This window comes from Macrobrachium rosenbergii, chromosome 14, assembly GCF_040412425.1.
Source record: "Macrobrachium rosenbergii isolate ZJJX-2024 chromosome 14, ASM4041242v1, whole genome shotgun sequence".
NCBI classification, from domain to species: domain Eukaryota; kingdom Metazoa; phylum Arthropoda; class Malacostraca; order Decapoda; family Palaemonidae; genus Macrobrachium; species Macrobrachium rosenbergii.
Window position 1 is genome coordinate 41,251,558 of NC_089754.1, and position 27,747 is coordinate 41,279,304.

Consider the following 27,747-nt stretch of genomic DNA (forward strand, 5'->3'; position numbering starts at 1 on the left):
TGTTTACCCTTTTGCAATACTACTTTATTGATTTTAAAATGCATATATGATGTTATAACATTCAGTACTTTATATGCTAAAAGCTTGTCACTAAGTGTGTGAATTGTAGTCCAATGTTTTATTGAAGTTTATTTGGTGGGAATAAAATGCTTATTTCTTCCATGTTTATTGTTCATCATTAAAGTACATTTTATTTTTTACGTTTGTTAATGATTTAAAAGAACATGTTTTGTTTGACCCTATCATAGTATTTTATGTTAAAAGCTTACATTATATTAACTGTCACCTTGATAAGTGTATGGATCATAGCCCATCATTTTTATGTGGTTCATTCAACGTTAATAAAATGCTTATGTTCTCTTTGAATGTCAATATAAAAAAAAAATTTTGTTTCTTTTGTTACTGACTTTTAAGTGCATATAGTAATTATAACTTGAACTAATGACTTATAAAAGTACTGTATTTATTATGTTAAAAGCTTAACTTTGATGTGTAAAGTGTAGTCAAACGATCTGATACAAAATACTGTATAGCCTAGTATAACTAGGATTGGGGTCAAATTTGCATGATTATACTGTATAACGTACATGAAATTTTAAAGGTATGATGAGGTGGTTGGCTATTGTGTAGAGATAATTCTATCACTCAAAAGTTTCACTAATTCAGCATTCCTCAGGTACAAAAGGTGTCAGATAAGTGAAGGTCTACCTGTACTTTGAATAATTAAGGAAAATATTCTAAACTGGATAGAGAAATGAGATAAGGAAATTGTTAATTGCAAGTTTCCTTTCTTTTATCGTCTGCTTCATATTTGGACTCAAATTCTACCCCTTTGTTGGCACAAAATTACTCACATCTGTTGCCAAATAAAAATATGAACATCAGCCACCTTCAGAACTGCTGCATCAAAACTGTCCAGGAAATATGAAGGGGTAAATTAACCTTCCTGTCTACCAAAAACTTTCTAATAGAATTTCTGTGACTATCCATATTTAGTCTTGAACAAAACTGCTTTTTTATCCCTCTGCTTCTCCATAAGTTTGAAGGGAAGAACCCATTTATAACAAAAATAAGGCAAAGCAATAAGGGCAAATCAGCAATGGTCCAATGTTGACCCACCATCTACTTACCCAACCTGGAAGTTATTCAAAATACAGTATACTTAAGATTTTATGCACCAAACTGCATGCACTCATGACTTGGCGAGATCAAATGACAACTGAGGAATATAGACACCCCTATATTTAAGAGATCGAAAGCCCACTCTAACCAATGTCCTTTGCCCTATGTTTAAAAAACCAGATCACAAAACCACTTCCTAAAATCTTCCATCTTTCTGCCAAAAACACAGCACATGATTAAAAGTATTTTTAAAATCACCGAGTTGATTAATCTGCAAGGGAAAGCTCAAAATTATTTACCTCATAAAAATCTGACTGGCTTTAGAGCACTTGTGATTGCAGCTCTTTGTCACCACAAGTAATGATACAGACATAAAAAGGTTCTAATAATGAAATTTTTAAACTGGCGAAGCAATCTTAACTAAAAATAGCACTAATTTCAAATGCACTTCTAGGTTTCCTAATGATCATTATTCCTACACATCTGTTAACTTTATTTTAAAGACTGCATTCTTACTGCATCACCAAATACAAATCTGTGCTTCAAACCAGACCTAAAATAGTACCTCAGTAAAAAATACTTGAAATTCAAGAAAAAAAATCCTTAAATGAATATTAACCAAATGTCATATTACAGTACTCAAATATTAAACAATCCACTTCATGCCAAAATAACTGTCACTGTCTTCTATCAAGGACTTGGTTCATCCTATAATAAATACCCAGGAACATCGCAAGCTAGCAGACATCACAGTCGCTTGCTACAGAACCAATTCCAAGGGATTTCTCATACATATTGTACTTCATAAGTATATTAATACAATAAACCATTATCCTCATAACATTTCATTACACAGAGAGAGAGCTTGGGTGGCTGACTACAGTCAAAAAAACAACAATTGGCATATTTACAAAACCTTCAGTTGTCCAAAAGGAAAAGGCTATCCTTCGTTTTGAATTGACTGAGGTCTTTGAAGCAATTCCCTGACGCCGGAGCAATATTACAGTTCCAAATTCTAGAGTTACTTGAGCTTGCCACATCCAGTCAGTGTTTAGGCAGTGATTTCACTGTTTCCAAAACATATCGCTGACTAACTGTGATCTGGATTTAGTACAGCAACTCCCAAACAAAGTTCTAGAATTCAGACCAAAATATGAGATATAATGCTTGGAGGCCCCTGAGAAGGAAGTATAGGGCCTGCTCATGGACTGTCACTGCTGGCTTCCAAGTATTGAATCCACGCTAGCAAAGGCACACGATCCAAGACCCGAACGAGACATGAGTTTGATGAGCTGTTTGGTATGTGCCACACATATCTCAAGTGGAGGTCTTCTTGGTAACTGATGAGACTCTGAAAACAAAAGTATGAAAAAAATATTTCACAACACTAACACTCATAACTTAGGGCTGACCTTTAATTACTCAAACACCTATTTAAAAGGAAAAAAATCACAGAAAAAAGGAAATGAAATGGTAAAGCCAGTAAGTATAGACAATTATATATCAAAAACCACTAAATTTTCAATTGCATACATACATAACTATATTAATACAGTCCCATGAAGTATCAATGTACAACAAGCAATTTCTCTGATTTCCAACTTTTAATAAACGGATGCTCAATGAGCTACTCAATAAAATTAAATTAGTATACATCAAAGATACACAATTCATGAATTAAAAATATAGAAAAGTAATATAGTCCACCACAGTAACCACAACAAAAGTTTGTACAACAAAACTAGTATTTCCATATCTATCAGTTATAATTAACTCACAACGATGGTCTCAAACAGGCAAAAGATGAAAGCTCTGCACTAAATATTTATTTGTTCTAATGAGGCAGTGAGAATTAGGGGCTGGGAGATGGGGTTTCTTTATTATTAAAGTTGGATTTGAATGAAAAAACTAGTTTTGAGTTATAAAAACTCAGTCCATCCATCACAGACCCATCAATCATAATTAGCCTGAACTATGTAGGTGGAAGGTCGAGGTGATAGATGTCCCAGGTTAGGGCTATTCTAGAGTAGAAAATCCATAAAGAATAGACAATGTGGTAAGTTCTAGGTTCATAGAAAACATCACCCTACCTTTCATGTAAGATAAATGTACTAGTATCCCAGTAGATTGTAAGATAAATGTACTAGTATCCCAGTAGATTATCTCTCTTGCATGATATTAACAACAAAAACCGAGGACAAAGTTGAAAAGTAAAAGAACACTCCCAACACTTTTTTCACAGGCAAAACTCTGCCTACCATGACCAGCAGTCCCAAAAAGTATAATCCAACCCATCATTTATGCATAACATCTCAGATAAACTTCAGCCAGAGTAAAATGACACTGCTAGGAAAATGCATTAAACATTGACTATATACTGATATTATGCTAAACATGAATTAGGGTGGATATTCCAAATCATGTGCACGCTCACTCTCACCACCAAGCCTCATCATCAGACATGTCTCTATGTGCTCTGAGAATAACCTGCTTTAGCCTTACCAAAATTGTATACTGTACCTCAATACTTGTGGCTTCTTCTAGCCTATAGAGAGGAAATGCCTCGAGTTGTTGTCTCTAACGGCCTAATTTTCTGTAGGTACTGACCACTGACCCTAACAGATTAGAGCTGAAAATCATCCTCATTACCAGAGGCTGAAGGCAAGGCCTAATTCTCTGTAGGTACTGACTACTGACCCTCACAGATTAGAGCTGAAAATCATCCTCATTACCAGAGGCTGAAGGCAAGGAAAGAATGATGAGAGGGGCAGCTGTAGGATCATTACTACCAGAGGTTTGATTCTTGCACACAAGATCATGAACAAATGACAGACTTACTGTGACCAGCCTCTGGTATGCGTAACTGCCTGACAGTGCACATAGCTTGCTAAGCCACTTTGAAGATGCCAATGCTAGTAGACTGTCTTATTCTAGATGTCCAGCAATAAAAAATCTTGAAAAGGTTTATACAATAGTTTGGAGAGACCTCTGAAAATGCTTAATCAACTTCTTCAGTATAAGTAGTGCCCACATCTAGATTTCAAAGTTCAAAGAGGAAAGTCTATCATAAGAATAGTGGAACTGATTGGAATAATATACCTCTTACTGCACTATTACAGAATTAGTTTCACTTAGAGCATGTTGGTTGACGGCCAGGACACTGATTGCCATGACCTTCTCTTGCAAAAATCCTTGACCTCTGAAACCCTGCTGGATACCATCCAGGTATTTTAGCTGAAGCATCTTGGACTTGGCATGGAACCTTTTTCCAAAATTTGGGCATTCACACTAAATATGTTCACAGGCAAGAACTGAATCATGAAGAAGGGCCACCAGTAACTGTGTTAAACTTGACTGTCATAATCAGACCAATCTACAATTCTTGCTTTTTGTACAAATAAATGCCATGATCCTAATGTGGATTTAATCTACTTTAATTTGTTATTACTGGGTTCACCATCCTACAAATGCTGACATTTATCATTATAACATTACAAAGGTGTTGTGCTGATCCTTAATTGTCATCAACCCTGACCTAAAATTCTTCTGATATACCTGCTGCAGTATTCACTTTAGTTGTTGCTATAGAACAGTAATAAAATTACCTTAACTGAATCCTTCCAGTACTCTGCTTTTGTAGGAACATTTGATTTTTGTCTTGTGCTCTTCAAATGCCTTCTAAAGATCCACAAAGATGTACACATCTGTTGTTGATTCCTTAAAAACTTTTCTCAGCCTTTCCTCTAGGAGCACTTGGATTATCTCTAGTTTTTACAAAATCTGCTAATTTAACTCAATCTAATGCAAGGTATTAAATTCTTAAAAAAAAAAAACATAACATCGCTCAATGAATTTTCTGGGAAAACTATTTTCAAACTAATAACCATCTTACCTAAAATTGCTGAGTTTAAGGACTGACAAACTGGTTCTCGTTGTAGAGGATCTAACTGCCAACCTACCGGACTGTTCCATGGATCAGTATATGCAAGAAGACTAAAAGCATTCTGTAAATGGAGAAAAAACTTACTGTTACACTTCAACAATAAAACATATGTAGCTATTAATGATACAAATGACTATGATTCACACTGATTTCAATGTCACAGTATATTAAATTTTCAGAGAGCTTTAAAGAACCTCCTAGGATCTCATTATAAAAGCCTAGAACTTAAAAAGCATAACTTTCTATTTAATATATATTCAAACAAACTTTACACAAACATATACTTACATTATTATTACAAAGTAGTTTTAACATGATCATCGAAGTAAGATTCGTAAGTTACGCAATTTGCCAAAAGATTTTTTTTATGACATGACAACTACTACAGGAAGATTCAACAGAACAAATGAAATTATATTTTATAGTGAAAAATTTTCATACAAACCCATAAATCATTCAAAGCCCATAACACAGTTGACACATCCCAGACATACCAATTCTGATGTCCTAAAGATGAAACCAGTAGAGATGTATGAGTCTGTGTGCGATTCCCACTTGCACTTGCGGACCATCGGTAGGAATTACCCAGCACAACAAGAATGAGGGGGCAAGAAGTGGCCTACTAAGTACAGTAGGGGCCCAGTCCTCGACGCTAATCCATTCCAGAAGAAGTGTCGAGATTCGATTTAGTCGAATTCTGAATCAATTTCCCCCATAAGAAATAACTGAAAATGGATTAATCCATTCCTGACCACCAGTCATTACCCCAACCTTGCCTTTTTATACAAAACATTACACAAATTACAATTAAATAAGTTCAGATTTATCAGAAGCAATTTTACATTTTTAAATGCATAATGTATAAAAAAAAATTGGCCTACGACCAAAGCGGCCGTATTACCGATGGTAGACCAAGCCCCATAGGCTAGGCTAGGTAGCCTATAGTCACTACCAGAATGTACTGTAATGGGTACACATAAAAACTGTTGTTAATAATAACAACATTGAAAAACAAGCCTGATTATTACAGTAAATTAATAATACAATATTTATAAGCCGAATTACTGTATGTGTTATAAAAAAAAAAAAAAAAAAATTTTCCTAAATTATGTCGGCACTCGGCAGCTTGTGGCATGAGCAGATGTAAACAAACCAAAGTGCCATGCTGGTGGCGCATCGCGGAACTAATTACATAAACGTTGTTTACGTTCAGTATTTATGGTAAATTTCATACAGTCTACTGGAATAGTGCACAAAATCACTGTAAAACATCTTTCAATAAATATTATGATACCCTAACATATTGGGACCCTTGATTGGATAAAAATTCAGTGCAGAAAGCCAAAAAAATGATATACCTGTACAAGCATGTACTTCTCCAAACAACAGCAGCAACGTGTGTGGGCTTTAAACGCTTTTAATACGCGTGGGAAGAACGCCGCCAACTAGCGGTGGCTGACCGAAACTTTTTTTTACAAACACCGTATGATTCATTGGGTCGGACTCTGGTTTGTTGTTCGAGCTCAAACCCAAGATTTACTGGACATTTAGCATCGAAATCCGATTATGCCGAGTTCTGGTATGGTCAAGGACCAGGGTTCTACTGTATATGATTAATGGGTTGTATAAAAATGTTTTGTCTTAAAACTAAATTTGTTACTACCAAAAGACTTAATGGATATGGTGAATCACTTGAAGGCAAATTAGATTAAAATCTGACAGATTCTCAAGGGACATTGTAAGCACTGGAAGGTAAATTTGATGAAAATCCGACAGATTCTCAAAAGGCACTGTAAGCAGTTGAAAACTCAGTAAGGCAAAATTTATTCTTTTTTTTATTTATAATACAAGTAGAGTCGGCCCCCCCGTATTCACAGGGGTTAGGGACCACAACCACCCGTAATAGGCGAAAATCTGCGATAAGTTGGTACCTCCTTTTAAAAATGCTTGTAACTGGCCATTTTAATAGTTCAAATACCAATTTATCTTGAAATAAAATATTTATAACTGCCAATTTTAATAGCTCACTGCCTATTTTAATAGTTTAAACACCAAATATACCTTAAACTACCGTCCTGAAATACTTTTAACATCATTTCAAAGTCACCTTACAACATTACCCTTAAAAATATATGGCTTACTGCTACACGTGAAAACTAATCAAGTTACCCCATAGTCAGGCACAGCCATTTTTTCTCATACAGTTAAGTTTTAGTTTTGTATTTTTATGTTTATGATACAGTAATTCATATTTCACTGAGAGAGAGAGAAACAATACAACTCATACACTATTGACAGTACAAACATAGAGCATCCAAGCTACAAGCTGTGCAACCGGCTACTTCCAACCTTTCTATCAAATACCGTGTCACCATGGTGAGAGAGAGAAATAGAGTGAACTAATATTAAGTTTGCATTAGTAAAACCAATTACAAATGTCAGGAAGATTGGTTTTTTCTATACATATTACGATGATAATACATCAATATAATAATACAGTATAAATGGACTCTGTAAGTAAAATAACAGTTTATTGATACTTTGCTGTGTTTTTTCATTAAAGGTTAAGTATACAGAGAGAGAGAGAGAGAGAGAACTGGGGTATGTTTACACCGGTAACCTGTTTTGTGATTTTGAGGGATTTTACTTTAACATTTTATTGATATTTTGCTGTGTTTACATTAAAACTAATATTTGAAAATTAGTAAATAATCTTTTTATCAAAGAAATGAAAATACAGTAATTAGTGAATATTGCTCAAAGAAAAAAATACTGAGGCCATGAATGCTGAACCATGATCTAGCGGGGGTCCACTGTACACTGATCAATGAACCTTTCACTGGAGACATAGATGCTCATAACCCTAAAAACCAAATCTTCTGAGAATATGACATACATGAAGAATGGATATCATCAGGAGGACAAAGAGGAAGAAGAGTGGATAATATCTGCTGCAAGTAAAACTTGACCTGCCATAACCAGTAATAACCTCAATGTACAATATATCAAAGGTAAAAGGTAGCAAAAGTCAACTGGCATCTGCACAAACCTGCATTCATAATTATCACAATCTCAATACTTCTCTTGAAAGTCAGAAAAGTAGAGGGGGGCCCATAAGTCAAGCACTATCATTCCCAAACAAGCTGCTGCCTCCTATCTCAAACAATATGGAGGCACTCTACAGAAAATATTTCTTTGGCTGGTACATAATTAAAAAGATCTGGAATCCCTGCCATTTAAGTGGCTGGTCCTCCCAGGATGGTGCTGAATGGCTTTCATTGGGAAAAGAAGATCATCTGCACAGTTGGATGCTGGTTACAGAATGAATAAAGGGTCTTTGCAATAATGCTACGAGCAAACAACAAACCTACTGAAGACTAACCTCTTATGTGTGATGTTGCCAGACAGGATGAAAAATCTAACAGAAGGTGCAACATTCATGCCTCTTAGCAGCTTGAAAGAGGCCCTGATAAGTACTAAATAAAGGTCATATTCTAGTGGTTAAATATACGGGAGGAAGAGTTTTCCTCCAGTGACCGAAAAGTCTTCTGATAGCCCTAAAAGCAGCCCCATTATCCTTGATTGTCAACACCAACTACTTTTGTAGGTGCTGATCAAAGATCACTCAACAACAACAGCAATAGGGGTAACAAAAGTATTTATGCCCCTCTCATTGCACCAATGCTGATATTTATCCAACTTGGCCTGGAGGTACTTGGCCATTCAGAATCAACAGGAATGAGCAATAGCAGCAGCAATGGCCTTTGAAAAATGTCAGCGTCTAAGGCCCATCTCAATAAGCTCATGGAATGTTTACTCAAGGCTCTTGGTTGTCTATGTGGAGCCTGTGGAGGCAAGGTTGCTTGAAGTGGTTCTTCTAAGTCAACAATGATCTGGCATTGTCTATCAACAACTGAATGAGATCCAAGTACCAACCATGCTGGGGCCACAGAGTAATGAACATCATCGTAAAGTGAACAGAGGCTTGAGCAACATAAGAATTCAGCCTTACGAAGGAAAAGCCAAAGGAGTAAAAAATTACAACTTTGAAAATGGTATTGAGCTTCCAGGACTGTGGTAAGCAGAGCAATACATCAGGACCTAGTGATTTAGGCTTCTTTTGGAGACATCTACTTGTGATTGTCATATCAGGGATGGTACTGGAACAGGTAAGTAATGAATATGGTCAGTCACTAACACAATGCAGAGACCATGGCAGAGTTTGACACAAGCAGCACCAGTCAGGCATGGTGTGCACATATTATTAAAAGCAACTTGTCCCTGTGACAGTATCAGTATAACCACAATGATCTTTAAAATTGCTGATTGGCAATAAACTCTGTCAACAATGGGAGATTAGCCTGATATGTGCATCCTCAGATGGGATAAACCTTAAGCAGCTGTTGATCTTAGAGAAGCATAGGATGACCTGATGCCAAGCTCGTGGGCTTGTCGTACCCTCAACTTGGGCCAAGATCAACCATTTGAATCATGACATTACAGTAGGACTTAGCCAGTGGGAACTAAATGTCTTGGAGCTATAGGCTTCCTTGTCATTATGGAAAATAGCAATGGCCTATCAGGTCAGTTGATACTGAAGATTTAGAGGAATCAATCTGGCCCTTGCAGGAGTCTGAGAACCCAGAGAATGAGTGACAGGCAGACCTGAGGGACCATGGGTAGATGAATGGAAAAAGTTATCAAGGCAGATTCAAATATACGGCTACAATGGCTGAATACTTGGATGAAGAGCCAGGAACATCTGGGTATATAGAGGCTATTTAATACACAGATAAATTATCATATGCAACTGCATAAATACACACGAGTGATGGCACAGGTTGGATACCAGGGTTGTGAAGTATCCAGAACCAGATGGATAAAAAACTACCCTGTAGCTGACAAGATCAAAGCAAGGGTAATATAAACACCACTGGGCAATGCAGCAACAGGAGCAAGGACAGAACCACACAACAAGATGGGGGGGGGAGTGCAGAATCAGCACTAGCAGCAGCAACCAAGTCATGTACCTTATAGAGTCAACCATGGCAAGGAACTGACTTTCAAGAGCAGACAACTTGAAGCCAGAGATTCACAAATGTCATCAAACTGAGAACAAAATGCAGAGGTGAATGAATTACATCTGGCAGAGTAGGTGGATGATGAAGACAGAAGGGCAGCATGAAAGCAAAAAGTGGCAGACAACTAAACAGGTAGACCAATATCAGAGTATTTTAGGCCCTCTGGAAAGGGAGACATTTGCGGAGATGAGAGCTCTGCTGGAGTGGAAACTGTAGGGGTAGACACTCGTGAAGGTCTGCTATGAAAGAGTTGAGTTCTGGCATCTGGAGAAGATAGCATGGAGGAAGACGCCTCATCCAATGAAACTCGAGACTGTGGATCAAGTTGAATCCAAAGACTCACCTAAAGAAGCAGCACATCACTTGTAGGCACATTATTACCCAAAAATAATCAATGTTGAACCAATCAACCATTGAAAATCTCACAAATAAGATCAGGATATACACTTGGCACCAACACATAGGGCACTGCAAATTGGGGTTTTCTCCAAGAGTGACATGAATGTGCTGCAGTACTCGCCATCCCCACCCACAGAAATATGTTCATGCATAATTACAAGGTGAATAATGCATGCCAAAGATAATACACTCTGCTCTATATGAAACACAAGAACAAAATCATGTAATAAGCTGAAACAGAATGGAGAACCACAGGTGGCAGGGCCAAACAAGCAGTAAATTTCACTACAAACATTACTGTGCAAACAGTGAGCCTTGATTACAGCAAGGCAAAAAAAGAAGTTAAAATTCAGCAAACACAACCCCAAACTAGATTTGTGTGAATGACTAAAACAAAACAATGAAAAAAAGCAATTACTTAAATATTCTGGAACTACTCGAATGCTGAAAATTAGAAGAAAAAATGAAAATACAGTAGCAGGCAACTCACAGTAAAAATGCTGCGAGACATTGGTTGCCAACTAAAAGCTAACACAGTGGTAAAACACACCACATAAAATGGAATGAAAATGCAGTAAAAATTATATCCTGTCAATGGCACATCATGAAACATGATATGAACAATGAGAAGTCCTAGAGAGAAAGACACCATAATGATTCATTATAGAGAGGCACTGAAGATTGAAATCTGCATCTGTCAAGATCAGGGAACTGGCTGGGGATGCAGAGAGCTCTATCTCTGAAATGCTTTGCTTTGTGCACCTGGATGCATTCTGCACAGTTAAAGGCTATTGAGATTTCATGATTAATGGGTTCACAGCAAATGAACTTTTTAAAAACTTTTTAAAGAGAAATACATTAATAAAGCTTATGAACTATCAATGACAGAGAGATCTATGAAAATTAACTAAAGATCTAACAAAATTTACTGTACTCTAATAAATCAGAAATATAGGAGGTTATTGAAAAGGTATTGGCTTCTTGGAATTAGTCAAGGTAATCAATCCTTCTCCCCACCCCCAGGGTCTATGGTCTCCCAAAAACACATAAGGATGGAATTGCCCTACAACCCATAATATCCAGCAGGAGTTCAATAATGTACAAACTATCCTTATAGCTTCTCAGAAACTCCCCCATCTTCCCACATAATACAAACAGATTTCATACATAAATTTGCCAGCTTAAAATATCCCACTGATCATCATCCAAATGTTAGTCTAGACACACATACAATTGTTATTTACTCAAGCCCCAAATGCTGATATGTTATCTTTAAGTAGGAAATTAAAGCCATCTGAAGAACATTTTCCCCTGTCATTGATAAAACTGTGAAATTAACTTATCCATATTTCTTTTAAATCCTTAAATCTTTACATGAAGTATTTTAAAGCAGAAAATTTGCCATCTGGGACAACAGCTGGAGAGCTTTTTGATAAATTTTTTAATAGACTACAATATGCTAATGCTAACCATTAAAACTGAATAGGAAAAAGATGGTCAAGTTCCTTTCCCAGATGTTTAAATTATAAGAGAAGAGACAAAACACGCATTCACAGTATAAAAGCCATTTTTGCCATTTCCTATATCCACATCCCAAGTTATCATGATGTCTCCGTAAAGATCATGGTTGGCTTCAATCTTAGTGAACTTAATGTTTGAATGGGAATCTGGGAAAAACTTTTATACTACTGAGGAGGTCATAAAAGTGAACAAAATATACTATAGGAGTCCCACAAACAACCAACGGACTTCAATTAAATAAATCCCCTCTACATTTAAAAATAAAGTAACTAAACAGTCAAATTTGAAACCATTTATTTTTTGCTATCCTAAATCCATCATTCATTCACTCAACAAGCAGATGCTTGTGTTTTATAATCCATCTCACAAATATTGGGACAAAAACAATCACTAAGATATGATTCAAGTGAACTCAGGATTTTCCCACATAATGGACATTAGTCATAACATAAATGGGAGGCTGAGCTGGCTTGTAAAACTAACTCCATACAAAATGAAGATCCGGAATCCACAATAATCAGTCAAACTGAGAATATCAATCTACCAAGACAACAATGGAGATCAGATTTTATGGGCAAGTTAAAATTTCATTCTTCATCAAGTGTTCCAGGTGATAAGCCTAACAACTCGAAACAGGTTGGAGCTCACAGCACTAAAATCCTTGTCAGAATGACCCCTTTCATCACGAGACATCTATTATTTCCACCACAATAATCACCATTCAGCTACACCTACATATTCCATATAAATACACCATGACATCACAATATGTACACCACATTCAAGTAGCACTCACCTGAAGCATCTTCTTATTTTGTTCATTCTTTCCTAATTCTCTTCGAAGCACCTGACTCATATGCTGAACCTCTCTCCCAAAGGCCAACATACGTTCTACAGCAACTGGATTTCCGCCACACATTTTTCTACTGCTGGAATTGCCATCAAGTTCTGTAAAAATTGAACTCTATTATCTCACTGAAATGTTCTTTCAATTAACTACATAATAGCATATCAACTTTATGGGCCCTATCAAATTTTATCAAATTTTAATTACTGGATGTTGTCAAGTCTGGCAAAATAATAACGAGAACTTTTGTGTTTCTGCTTTTGCAGGTAAACTATGAATGGTTACTTTTTCTTGTATTTAAAAAACTCTAACTATAATGTGCAATATACAGTAGTGTTATGTAATTTAATGTACTTGCTGAACATTGCTAAATTCCTTAAAAATGAGTGTCAAATGGGTTACTGCATCCTTCTTCATCTGGCAATCACTAGCTCAATAATTTTGAGATTTTTGGTTAAATAAAGTGTTACTGCATGCATATATGTACTGTACCTATATTTCAAACATATAAAACAGTTCCTTAAATTAGTTTCTTTACAGAGATTCCACTGTGAGCATATGCTCTGAAATTCTAAGATTAAAGCAAGTACAATTTTCACTTATTAATCGACAGGCTACATATTGCAGTAACCCATTTGTCATGTAAAATATTGATAAAAACAACCCTTACCCATTGCCTCCTCACAGTCTTCTTGCATATCATCAATATGCTTTGTGAAACCATTAGAAAACCCATTACTTTGACTGGTGTCTCCATGACCATTACTAGTTTCCTGTAAATGGTGATGAGATGTTTCCATGCATTCCATTTCTGTGTCACTATCATGCATATTAGATGATGAATTGTATGACGAAGATGAAGACGATGAAGAACCAGATGCTGGAGGAGGATGAATAACAGGTGTGGTGCCATTTGAGGCACTGGGCGGGGTTGTGGCACGGAGATCCTGAGCATTGCGCTGATTGAGCTCCTCGGTTGTAGCTGATGTGGACGTAGGCGTCCCACTACCTATGACGTTCTTGGTGGACTGGATGACTGATGTGTGCTGCTGAATGATAGGTGTTGTGGATGTGGAAGAAGAAAGGGGAGGAGTAGACGATGTGCCTGTAAAAAGAGTATGATTACCTAAAAATAAAATTACAATGTACATGAGAGAATTAGATGAAATACTGAAGAAAGCACTAATTCTCATCAACACAGTAATGAAAAGTCATTGTCCTCCCCATTTAATAATTGCGCAGCACACTCAAATTTAGTACTTTTACAAGAAACACTGTTCCATTAACTTAACCATCACTTCAACCATCTTTCAAGTAATGTTAAAATCTGTATTTACTCATTTTTTATTCTGCATCCTGTAAAATTTATTTATTAGAATAACCCAAGGCATCTTCTCATCATTACTTAACAAAATATTATTAAATGATATTACTATTATGAAGCAGTTTAAGGAGACCTCTAAATTACTTCTATAGGATTTGCTCTTCTCTTAAAAACAGAGGTAAAATTGCAGCAAGATAATGAAGTTGGATGTATGAAGACACTGAAGGGAATGAATCGAAAGTAAAAACTGACAACATTATGGAAGGATGCATATCTGTTGTTCCAAGCTGCTAACACCTTAAGTTTTAAAGGGGCTAGTTTCCAATATCATAATGTACCAACCTTCTATCTTTAAGCTTACCAGGCACTGGTTCTGTTCTGTTGTTTGACCAACAAGATGGAGAAGGAGAGGACTCGTGAGTGGGCGGCCGAGAGGGCGATCTGGACAAGCCTCGAACTTCTGTGTCTGTTCCATTTACCATTTCTATAAACTGACGCACCTAAAAAAAAATTTTAATTTCAGTGGAGTAATTTAAGAAACCTGCTATATTCTACCTCCTTGTCTGTTTTCTTTTTAAGAATCATGCCTATACATTACTTTACATTAACTTTTGATAGGATTTAGAAATATGTGGCTAGTTTATACTATTCTGCTGATTCCTCCTATTTAATTATTGTACAAGGCTATGCAAAACTTTTAGTCACAGGAATTACACTCCACACATTTGAATTTAACAAAAGTGAACTTACCTTTAACATAAACAGTAAATTGTGATTGTTCTCTAAAAGACCTGGGTATAGCTGTTGAACAGTTTCAATGGCTTCACCCATTCGCCCCCCTAATACTAATTTCTGGATCTCTGGAAAAAGAGAAACGTTAGCTATAGGTCAACAGATAAATCCAACTAAACACTTTAAAGCCTTCCAAAATATGATATTGACATATGATCAGTGAGAATTCATTTCCTTGATTTTCTGTAGAAAAATTGAATAGAGGAATGCTGTCTCTTATTATTATGAATGATGAATATTAAGATATGAATAAGACCACCAAGTCGCATTTCTAGCCTGGCTCACAAGAAGAAAAAGGAAGGAAAATAAGCAACTGTAGACAACAGGGCTCGAAAAAGAACCTTTGCCACTATTTACAGTGTGCTGCACAATACACACTGCAAAAAGTTGCCCCCTCCCCACAGAAAAAGTGGTGTCTAACCCAACAGACTGCAATCTTCCATAGTATTCAAAACTAAATAGAAAAATTGTTAGGGCAAACTTACTCATACAGAAAAGGACTATAATCTGAAGTGAACATAACACATACAATAAGAATTAATGACAAGTAACAATTTGTATATGGAAACTCAGCCTAAAAAATAAAAACAATAGAAACCTTGAGTATCTAATCCAGATTAATCTGCTTACAAAACCCGAATTTCGGTCCAGTTCACACTGCTACCAAAAAGGATAAAAGCCTTGGGTTTTGTTGAATGAAAAGCCTAGCCCTAAAACCTTATCAGTTTAAACTTGGTTCTGTAAACCAAGGGCTTATTGCACAAACAAATATTTGTATGAACAATATTTTAAGGCTTTAAAAAAAAGTCAATTAAATCCTTGGCAAAATCCAAATTTTTGGGTTATAATGCTAAAATCTTGGTTCTGTAAACCAAGGATTTATGGCAAATATAGAGATATTTGTGTGAAAAAGTCTTGGTTGAAGATAGGTATACATTACATTGGTGGGCAACATTAAAAATCTTAATTCAACAAACCTACTGATTAAATATATATTGTACAGCAGAAAGTAGATCATATTAAATAACCTACATCAAATATCTGCTTATCTTTATTAAGCCTTTACTTACTTTGCCTATTTTTTATAGAGGTTATTTCCTCATCAAAATCTTGACTAGTGGACCTGGCAAAAGCTTCCGCTGTAGCACAGTACCCATGGTGGACGAGATATGTTGAAACCATTCTGTAAAGGTAGTAATAACCACTCTCAAATACTATTAATGAATATAAACAGCTCTTCCAAGTAAAATCTGTAAGCAATAAGTACAGGATTTAACAGAATGTGAAAAAAGACAAATAGGCTCTTTCCTTTAAAAACAGGAACTTCTGTCAAACAGTTGAGTAACATAAGAGACAAAAATACAGAGAAGAAAAACTCCCACAAATACTAATTAAGCATACACTAAGACTGTAGTCACCTGTGGAGTGTTGTTTGCCACTGTCCATATGTATCTGGGACGGGGAAATTCTGGATAGTCAACCGTACTCTACTCTGTAGCTCCCGCATCATTTCTCCAATATCAAACACAAAAGGTGCCTGGCCAAAGTTAGCATCAACAACTTCTCCAGGTGTTTGTAATCCTACTGTTGGGTACAACTCTGACTGCAAAAGCAAGGGATTTACTTAACAGTATAAAGAAAACTAATCAAGTTTCTGAACTGCTGTCTATGTTTTCTATGTGGACATTCAGTTCAGTGGAGGCTTGTTATAAAAAGTTAATAACTTTCGAAAATCATCCAATTAAAAAGTTGCTTTGTAAGTTACAAAGTTTCAGCACAAAAAATTAATACTTCTAATTAATGGAAACCAATAACATTTCCTTACACACTAATTACAAAAATGCTACGTGTAACCAAAGTTTTTTATCAAAAGGCTGGTTTGTGCTTGACACTCAAATTTATAAACATGGTTTAAAAGGTAATGATGTACATAGTCATCAAAGAATGAAGTCATACTTACAGGTAAATCAGTAAATGCTACACCTAAATAATGGCCATTTTTTGTGTAGAAACATACATTGTCAATTAAGTTGATACCACAGCCTATAACATCACCTGAAATGTAAAAACATCACACTTTAGAAGTAATTGTTCAAAAATTTTCATCTTTACTATACAGTTTAACTTGATCACTGGGTGTGGTCCACAAGTCTTAGGCCTAACAAACATTCATGTTTATATAGAGTTAAAAAATTAAATAAGGAAAAAAAAGAGGCATGCAAATGATAAAGGATTAAATCACTGGCAAAAACATGAATACAAAAAGTGACACAAAAGTGGCCTTGTATGGAAAAAAAAAAATTAAATCAATACAGATAACCAGAAGATTTGAAGACCACCAGTAGAAATGTAAAATAAATCTGATATTTACAATGCTGTAATAAAATTATAAAATGTTCATTCCAAAAATGTTCAGGACTCATGTTTCTTTGACATCCAATTGCAATGGAACCCCATAAAAATACAAATACCTCTGCTATTCCAATTAATGTGTTGACATCACTAAACTGAAAATCGTTAATCCGGTTCCATCACTAATCCGGGACTAATTTCAGATAGCGCAATTTCAAATTACAACTAAGTTACCGTTAGACTAATTGATAGGCCTAAAAGCAAATGTTCAGTATACTAAATGCAAATCGTCATCCATTTAACCAGGTTTACCTGTTTAATGATTAATTACTGTTTCTTGCAATTAAAAGCCACTTACTATGCCACGCAAAACAGTGTCACAAACAGCAGCAAGCACTGACATACAGGCAGTCCCTGGTTAATGGCGGGGGTTCCATTCCTGGCTGAGAGCCGCTAACCGAAAATCGGCGATAATTATGGTAATAAACGATATTTATGACATCGTAAGCACCAATAAACTGCTTACTGGTACTGTTAAACACTTATCGACACCGATAAACCGCTTAATGATGCCAAAAATCGCTTACTGTCGCCAAAAATCTGGTTAATGACGTCGTTAGCCAAGTGCTGTAAAACCAGATCGCCATTAACTGACGTCACTGATAAGCGAGAACTGCATGTAACAATCGAGAAACAGCAGTTTGCCGATGTTAGTTACTGTAACTATCGTATGTTTACAATATTAAGTTGCGTCACACTGGCTTGTTAAAAATCTGCCATTTGTCAGTGGTCACTTCCATTACCAAAAATAGTTATTTTTATTCATCTTTCATGCAATGGAGAAGGTCTTAAGATAATATGGCACTGAATTTAAGCCCGGCTAAAAAAAACAGTGAATGGCGTGCAAAACATTTTGGAATACGCGAAAACAACGTCCGGTACTGATGAAATCAAAACTTCGCTTGATTTTAAAATTTAATGCAATTATAAATAAACATAAGATACATTTTTTCTGTGCTTTGATAAATTACAAAAAATGTATCTCCTAATTACATTTTATTCAACACAAATTGCAATGATGATGTTGATAAAATGATGTTTTCAAGAATGTGATCATCAGAAGAATGAAAATGGCACATGATTGCATAATACAATATGACAATAATTACATGTGAATACATTAAGCAAAACACCAGTCTTATTTAATTAACATTACTTTAAATACGTGTACACTGACTTTTGTAAATGGCTACTATCGGTGCAACTATTGACAGTCTAACCAGGGCCAAATGTTCACACACATTATGTAGCTCCCATCACCTTGGGTATGATGTGTATGCCTAAAATCTGATTAATAATTATTCTTCTTTATAGGAAAAATCTGATTGGGAATCATTGTTTTTGGCACTCGTCATGCCTTCTGGAATCCATTAACAATGAGTATTGTACAGGCAGTTCCTGGTTATCGACGGGGGTTCAGTTCCGATGGCGTGACGATAAGCGAAAATTGCCGATAACCAAAAAATCACCGATTTTCAGTTATCAGCACCTCTGTTAGGTATGTATTGGCGCCAATAACTAATTATCAGTACATATCGGCACCAAAAATCGCTGATTTTCATCGCTAGACAAACGCCGATAAACCAAATCACTGATAACTGGGGACTGCCTGTGCTGAGGTATCACTTTATAAATGAGAATAGCATAAAATATAAATAAGAAAATTTTGTGTGTCGCATAACAAAACAAAACAAGCTGTAGGAAGTTCTCTGATGCCAGTGAATGAATTTGTGTTCGTACGTACACTACATGAACCCTAATTCTTTTGGGTAATAAAAATAAAAAGATGAGAAAATACAGTAAAAATATGGATGATGACAGCGTAAAATATATATATATAAAAAAATACCGAAGATGAAGAAGATGGGAATCCTGACAGCCCTTCACCTCATGACACGTAAATGTACTTATAGCTGCAAATTTCAACATGTACATATAATTGCAAATTTCAGCTCTTCACTTTGGAAGTGGCAGTGATGAATGTAAATCAACACAATTACCTCTACCATTTATTTTACCTGTGCTTCATTAAAATTTCACTTGATTTTCATATAATACCCATTTTTTCCTTATTAACCAACATGTAAGATTTATTTACAGGGTATTTTAACGTCAGGATGAAGTGGTTAACTGTTGAGTTAAGTAGTCTAACCTAACCAGTCTGTAATCCGGGAAAATCACTAATCCGGTGCCCTGCTGATCCCAATAATGCCGGATTAGTGACGGTCGATCTGTACAAGCATCTTTTCTGAATAAGGACCTTTCATTATTGCAAATTCTTTTTGGTGGAAAACATGAAAAGTCACAACTAAATTCATTTGTACTTACTAAGTCAAATATGTACTCTTACATGAAAAAACTTCCAAGGCATCAATATACACATTGTCTTATAATATAAAACAAGTCTCCTATAATAGAGGATGACTCACAAAAAAGAAAAAGATTATTGTTAAATTCAAACCTCAGCTACTGAACTGTGGATGAACCCCATCCAGACAACTTACCCACTGACCAATTCATATATCTACAAAGAAGGCTTATCAGCATCACATCAACATCCCTTTACACACCCTGCACACTCACCTCTAGCTTCCTTCCTTTCCAATAACTCTTTCGCCCATCTACCAAGCACTTTCTAAGGCTCCCTATCCTCCTCCCTACTACTACTCCCAAAAGGTACAAATTTTTCACCAATCTATCATCCTCCATTCTTGCCACAAGACCAAACCATCTCGAAACATTGGTTTATTCTTTCACCTACACTACTATTTTTACTATTTCAATTCATTTTGTTGCATACCACAACCCCCCACAAATAGCTGAAATCTGCGAAGACTTGACGCCCCTCCAAAAGTGCATATTTTGATAGTTCAAACACCAAAACAAATAACTCTAAAAACCCTTATACCCAAGTACAGGCAGTCCCCGGTTTACGATGGTTCCGGCTTACGACGTTCCGAGGTTACGACGCTTTTCAAATATATTCATCAGAAATTATTTCCCGGCTTACGACGCATGTTCGGGTTACAACGCGTCGCCGACGATCCGAAGGAAGAAATTTGGCCCCAAAATGGCAGAATAATCATAATTGGAAGGTTTTTTTGATGTAAAACTCAATAATAATGCAGTTTATGTCGTTTTCAATGCACCCAGAGCATTAAAAGTAAGGTTTTCTTATGATTTTTGACGATTTTCGACGATTTTCAGGTTTACAACGATTTTCGGGTTACTACGCGGCGCAAGAACGGAACCCCCGTCGTAAACCGGGGACCGCCTGTAATTTAATAGTTTTATCAGAAAAAATGCATTTAGTCACGAAAATATGAAAATACAGTAATTAGTGAATATTTTTCTATAAAAAATACCTTGAATAGGCAAATTTTCTGCGAATAACGTGTATACAGTATTTGTTCCATAGAAAACTCCGCTAATTGGTGAGTCTGCAAAACCGGAACCGCAAATGGGCGGGGGTTGGACTGTATTCAATTTCAAAACTTCTTATCTGTATGTTATGCTTGACCATTTGCTTCTCTTCACACAGACTTGCATTTTCTGGTATCATCATCATAAACATAAACACTTAACCTTTAAACGCCAAGCCTCTATTTACAAAAACGTCTCCCGTATGCCGGCGGCGTTCGGGAGTTAGCGCTGAAGAGGAAAAAAAGTTTTTTTTTTTTAAAATCACAGCACACTTAGTTTATAAGATTAAGAGTTCATTTTTGGCTCCTTTTTTTGTCATTGCCTGAAGTTTAGTATGCAACCATCAGAAATGAAAAAAAAAATCATTATCATATATAAATATTGAAATATATGACAGCACAAAAAGAAATTTTCATATATAATTTTATACAAATCGCGCTGTGAGCAAAACGGTTAAAACTAACGGATTATTTTTTTTTCTTTGTGTTGTACACTAAATTGCGATGATTTTGGTATATAACAAATTGTAAAACGATCAAAGCAACACAGAGAAAATATTATCACAAAATGATGCATGAATTCGTAACGCGCGGACGTAAAAAAATGTTTTTTTCAAAAATCCACCATAAATAGAAATATTGTGCTAGAGACTTCCCGTTTGTTGAAAAATGAAGCTAATTGATTGAATATTACTAGACTGTAAGTTTTTTAGCTTACAATTGCAGTTTTCTACCATTTCGGTCAAGTTAAAGTTGACCGAAGGTAGAATTTTTTCTATTTATCGTAATTTATATGAAAATATTTCAAAACTGATAAAAGCTACAACCATGATTTATTTTCTGTTGTATTCTACATGAAATTGCGCACATTTTCATATATAAAACTTTATGTAACGACTAATATAAAATGGTGCAAACATTACAACAACGTGACAAGAATTTCTGAGATGTTCGGCAGAGTTACCGAGCGGACGTAAGGAAAATGTTTTTTTCAAAAATTCACCATAAATCGAAATATTGTGCTAGAGACTTCCAATTTATTGCAAAATAAAGGTAAATGATTGAATATTACTAGATTGTATGCGTTTTAGCTTACAACTGCGTTTTTCGACCATTTCGGTCGAGTTAAAGTTGACCGAAGGTTGAAATTTTGGCAGTTATCGTGATTTAGGTGAAAATATTTCAAAAGTGATAAAAGCTACAACCATGAATTATTTTCTGTTGTATTCTACATGAAATTGCGCACATTTTCACATATAAACGTTTAAGTAACGACTAATGTAAAACGATGCAAACATTACGACAATGTGACGAAAGAATTTCTGAGATGTTCGGCCGAGTTACCGCACGCAGACGTAAGGAAGTTTTTTTTTCAGAAATTCACCATAAATCGAAATATTGTGCTAGAGACTTCCAGTTTGTTGCAAAATGAAGGTACATGATTGAATATTACTAGAATGTAAGAGTTTTAGCTTATAATTGTGTTTTTTTACCATTTTGGTCGAGTTAAAGTTGACCGAAGGTTGAAATTTTGGCAGTTATCGTGATTTATATGAAAATATATCAAAACTGATAAAAGCTACAACCATGTGTTATTTTCCGTTGTATTCTACATGAAATTGCGCACATTTCCATATATAAAACTTTATGTAACGACTAATATAAAACGGTGCAAACATTACGACAACATGACGAAAGAATTTCTGGTGCGGACGTAAGGAAAAAGTTTTTTTCAAAAATTCATCATAAATCGAAATATTGTGCTAGAGACTTCCAATTTGTTTAAAAATGAAGGTAAATGATTGAATATTAATAGAATGTAAGAGTTTTAGCTTACAATTGCGTTTTTTGACCATTTCGGTCGAGTCAAAGTTGACCGAAGGTTGAAATTTTGGCAGTTATCGAGATTTATATGAAAATATTTCCAAACTGATAAAAGCTACAACCATGGGTTGTATTTTGTTGTATTTTACATGAAATTGCGCACATTTTCATATATAAAACTTTATGTAACAGCTAATATAAAACAGTGCAAAAATTATGACAAAATGACGAAAGAATTTCTGAAATTTTCGGTCGAGTTACCGCGCGGACGTAAGGAAAAAGTTTTTTTCAAAAATTCACCATAAATTGAAATATTGTGCTAGAGACTTCCAATTTGTTGCAAAATGAAGGTAAATGATTGAATATTACTAGAATGTAAGAGTTTTAGCTTACAATTGCGTTTTTCGACCATTTTGGTCGAGTCAAAGTTGACCGAAGGTTGAAATTTTTTAGTCGACGTACGGTACGTCCACTTGGCACCCAACAGACAATTTTAGTCGATGCATGATACGTCCAGTAGGCGTTTAAGGGTTAACTTTACTACTGATATACCAACTCACCCGTCGTGAAAGTGGGCCCATATGGATGACCGCTGCCAGATGAACAAAAAGAATGGCCATCATCCCCATGATAGCCAAAGGAATTTTTGTCCCAGCCCGGTAAACGATTCATGTTTACCCCTTGTGCTGAGAGACCAATGCCCATGTACCTACAAAGAAATTAAACAAAACATCTACAGTCAATTTTCCATACCATAAAGATATATTCTGGTATCCTTCAAGGATCAGCACCACTTCCTTTAACTGTTCATTACTGTGATGTGGAAACCTACACAATTGAGCAACGTGTTTCAGCAAAATCTAAGGAAGAGGTCATTGAAAAGCATGAAAGATGGACAAGTGAAATGTAAAGAGGAAGACACAGTGTTTAATAAAAAACAAGAAAAAAAAAGAGGGAAAAAAGCTGATGTTGACTAGTAAAGAAAAAGGAAAAATACAAACAGGAAAGTGGATATGTTGTTAGTGAGCGGTATAGTGGGTGCACTCAATATTGCAAAATGCATCAAATGTAACATACAGTGTCATAGCACAATATTGCTAATGAAATGACATTTTCAATGCCCAAAATGTATATGAAGAGCAACTGGGGAAGCAGGAGGAGGATTATGATGTGGTCGATGGGCAAGCAGCACTATAGATAAAGATTTCTGTTACCTTATGGACACGCACAGCTGACAAACACATAATAGGATAACAATAAGAAGAAGAGAGTAGCAACAGCATGGATAAAATTCCAACAGCCTGTGTCCCATTAGTAACCAGCAAAATTTATATTCCTTGTACAAGGCCTGTACTTCTCACTATAATAGACACGAGCAATTACAAAGAAAACCATATTTTCATAATAAATTAAATTTCATATATACTTACCAAATAATTACATAGCTAAGGTTTCTACAGTACTTGCATGGCAGCCTTTTTTGAAAATTTGTGGTAGAGCTTCTCTTGTTTTTTGTGTGGGTGACAGGCTCAGCCCATTATCGGAGCACTCGGGGAAACAACCAGCTGGTTAATTCAACTGTGTTTTTGCCCTTATGTCCATAAGAGGGGAGGAGGGTGGCCTCCGATTCTGTAATTACTTGGTAAGTATATAAGAAACTTAATTTTACTATGAAAATATCATTTCCATATAAGTAATTTACCAAGTAATTGCATAGATGAATCCCACACTGAATGGAGGTGGGATACATGGACACATTCTACTCCAAAACAAATCATGGTACAGTAATGACTTTGAAACAGAAAATTTGGCCAGCATTGATACAGTGCTTGTTGCTTCCTTAACTGGTAAGAGAGCTGCTTCAGGTGAATACTGCCTCTGGGTGTTGCTCATCTTAGCCTGTAGTGGCATGGCGAATGAGCCATGGGTTGCCTCTACTTCAGTGGATATTTTGGATATTTTGCAGCAAAGCATATAAACGTGCCCTTGCCCTGGAACATTACCAAATAAAAAACAACCAGAAAAAAAACAACCATGCAACTCTGTCACCCACTCTGACAGCAGCACAACCCATCCACTAAGACTCGTGGGTACTCAAGGTACACTGTACCCCCAAGCTCCCCAACAACTCAAAACCCTACACCAATGGGAAAGGATAGCAGGAGAAAGAGTGCTTCCTATGAGTCCTCCCCCAATACCATGCCAGCAACCGATAACGGCCCCAAGGTACTGCAATTATCAAACACAGTTTCCACCTCCTTTAAATAGTGTGATGCGAAAAAGACTTGCACTTCCAGTAGGTTGACTGGAGAATGGAAGAAAGGGACATATTGTGCCTGACAGCTAAAGAGGTACCTACTGCCCTGATGTCATGAGCTTTCACTTTAAAAGAAAGAAAAGTGTCCTCCTGAATCTGTGAATGTGCCTAAGAAAGTTAAGTCCCTCAAGAGGAACAACAATGTGTTCTTAGTAAGACGACACGACGGGTTCTGATCTTTTGAGCCCTAGTCAGGTAATACCTCACAGCTCTGACAGGACAAAGTATTCTCTCTTCTTCTTTCGAGCCAAGGATGTCCATTAAATTCTTAATGGCAAGAGAATGAGGCCACGGCTTGGATGGGTCCTCGTTCTTGGCTATTTTTTAGCCAAGAACCAGGGTAAAGAAGCAAACTGCTTCTCCTCGGGAAAAACCTACCCTTTTATCGATGGCTTGAATCTCACTAATACGTTTAGTGGTAACTAAAGCAACGAGGAATAGTGTCTTATGAGTGAGATTCCTCAGAGAAGTGGACATATCAAAAGACATGATGAGGTCATTATGATCTGAGTTTGAAGAACGATCCAGGCCTCTATGTTTAAAAACTGAGCAAAGCATAGCTCGATATCCCTTGATGGTGGAAGACAAAATTTCTAAAACTCCTCAGATATAGAAGGAAATCAGCAATCTGAGTAATAGATGTCTCAGAAGAAGAGACATTATGGTTGACGCACCATCAACACAAGATTGCCCACTTAGCCTGGTAGACGAGGCTAGAAGAATTACCCCTGTATCGTGCAATAGCCTCGGCAGCTCCCCTTGAAAAACCTTTCACTCTGACAAGCTTGCAGACAGTCTGAAGCCTGTCAGAGTAGCCATTGGTGGTGTCTCCTGAAGTGGAGCTGTTGAGCAAATGCAGTTCTTGGGGAAGAAGTCTTGGGAAATCCACCAATAACTGTAGAAGGTCCGGGAACCACTCCTTCAGGGGCCAAAACAGGGGTATGAGGGGTCATAGTTATATTGTGATGAGTTTGAAATTTGTTTATCACCTCCCTGACCATGCTGGGCATAAAGGTCCAGATTTGACCAGTCTTGCGACATGGCATCTGTTGCCCATGCAAGAGGATCCGGGGCTGGAGAGCAAAAGAGAGAAAGTCAATGGTTTCTGAAGGTTGCAAACAGGTCTAATGTTGGTCTGCCCCAAAGTTTCCAAAGATCCAGACAGACCAGGGGATCCAGGGTCCATTCGGTGCGAAGGACCTAAAAAAAAAAAGTATACCTTAGTTTAACCAGACCACTGAGCTGATTAACAGCTCTCCTAGGGCTGGCCCGAAGGATTAGACTTATTTTACACACCTAAGAACCAACTGGTTACCTAGCAAGGGACCTACAGCTTATTGTGGAATCCGAACCACATTATACCGAGAAATGAATTTCTATCACCAGAAATAAATTCCTCTAATTCTTCGTTGGCAGGCCGGAGACTCGAACTCGGGCCTAGCAGAGTGCTAGACGAGAACTCTACCGACTAGTTCAACGAGGAACTGTGGGAAGGACCTGCTTCTGATGGCTCAGCTCACCTGCTAAGACATTTAATTTACCCTGGATTTTGATCCGTCCACAAGAGTAGATCTCTTGCTGCCTGGTAGAGAGAGAAGGAGTGAGTGCCGCTTTGTTTCTGGATATAGGCTAAGGCTGTAGTATTGTCCGATTGCACAACCACTTCCTTGTTGTGGACAATGTTCGAAAAATACTGAAGGCCTAGATGAACTGCCTTCAGCTCTCTGACATTTATATGTAGACTTTATTGCTCTGGGGTCCACGTACCGGATACCTCCTGATTCTCCAGTAGGGCTCCCCAGTCTAAGTTTGAGGTGTCTGAAAACAAGTCTAGGTCAGGGCTCAAGAGGTTGAAAGGACTTCTGATAGTCTTTCTTCAGACAGCCACCACTGCAGGTTCGATTTGATCCCCAGGGTGATCGCAAACATGTAGGAGTCTGGTTGTGTTTTCTTGTCCCAGTTGGCCTTTAGAAAGAATTGGAGAACTCTCATGTGCAATCTGCCCAGCCTGGCAAACAACTTGATGGATGGTAGTCCCCAGAAGGCTCATCCACTGTTGAGTCTAGCAGGATGGGAGGGCTATAAAGTTGCGGACCATCTGAAGGCAGATGTAAATTCTCTTGGGCGACGGAGAAGCCCAAAAAGTCAGAGTTGAGAGTCATCCCCAAATAGAGAATCTCTTGCGATGGGGTCAACTGGGACTTCTGGGGATTAATGAGAAGAACCAGTTCCTGGGTGAGGAGAAGAATCTTGTGCATGCCCTTCATACACTTTTCCTTTGACAGGGATCAAAGCAGCCAGTCATCCAGATACAGACTGACGTTTATATTCATTAGGTGGAGCCATTTTGTGAGAGGAGCGAGGACTCGAGTGAACACCTGAGGGGATGTAGTAAGGCCGAAGCAAGGGGCCCAAAACTGAAATACTTTGTCCTGAAAGATGAACATTAGAGGACTGGCCTCTAGCCAGCCAGCCTCCCCCCCCCAACCCCCCGAAGCTTTAGGAACCACAAAGAGACATTTGTAGAAGCCCTGTGTTGGTGTTCTTGACTTGCTCTATGGCCCTCTTTTTGATGATGAAGGGCATTGTCTTGATGGACCTGGTTGTGAAACGGACATAGGGGCGGGTCCTAGACTGCGACCTGGGCCTACTTCCATGAAAGGGCTGCTGCTGAAGAGGAGAGGACGTCTTAGGAGCAAAGCAAGTCAAATCCTTGGAACACTTAAAGGACCATGACAACAAA

At 36.9% G+C, this 27,747-nt stretch overlaps 1 protein-coding gene across 1 annotated transcript in view; it reads right to left on the reverse strand.

Annotated features, from left to right (window-relative positions):
• Positions 1–153: 153 nt before the first annotated feature.
• The window catches only part of RanBPM (Ran-binding protein M), a 40,720-nt gene continuing 13,126 nt past the window's right edge, over positions 154–27,747 (reverse strand). The window contains exons 3-12 of the mRNA XM_067116636.1: positions 23,248–23,396; positions 16,990–17,084; positions 16,448–16,632; positions 16,100–16,212; positions 14,988–15,097; positions 14,599–14,737; positions 13,584–14,018; positions 12,863–13,014; positions 5,015–5,126; positions 154–2,473 (exon numbers count right to left, since the gene is read on the reverse strand). Coding sequence (XP_066972737.1) covers positions 2,334–2,473; positions 5,015–5,126; positions 12,863–13,014; positions 13,584–14,018; positions 14,599–14,737; positions 14,988–15,097; positions 16,100–16,212; positions 16,448–16,632; positions 16,990–17,084; positions 23,248–23,396 — 1,630 coding nt within the window. The 3' untranslated portion in view covers positions 154–2,333. The remainder of the gene's footprint in view (positions 2,474–5,014; positions 5,127–12,862; positions 13,015–13,583; positions 14,019–14,598; positions 14,738–14,987; positions 15,098–16,099; positions 16,213–16,447; positions 16,633–16,989; positions 17,085–23,247; positions 23,397–27,747) is intronic.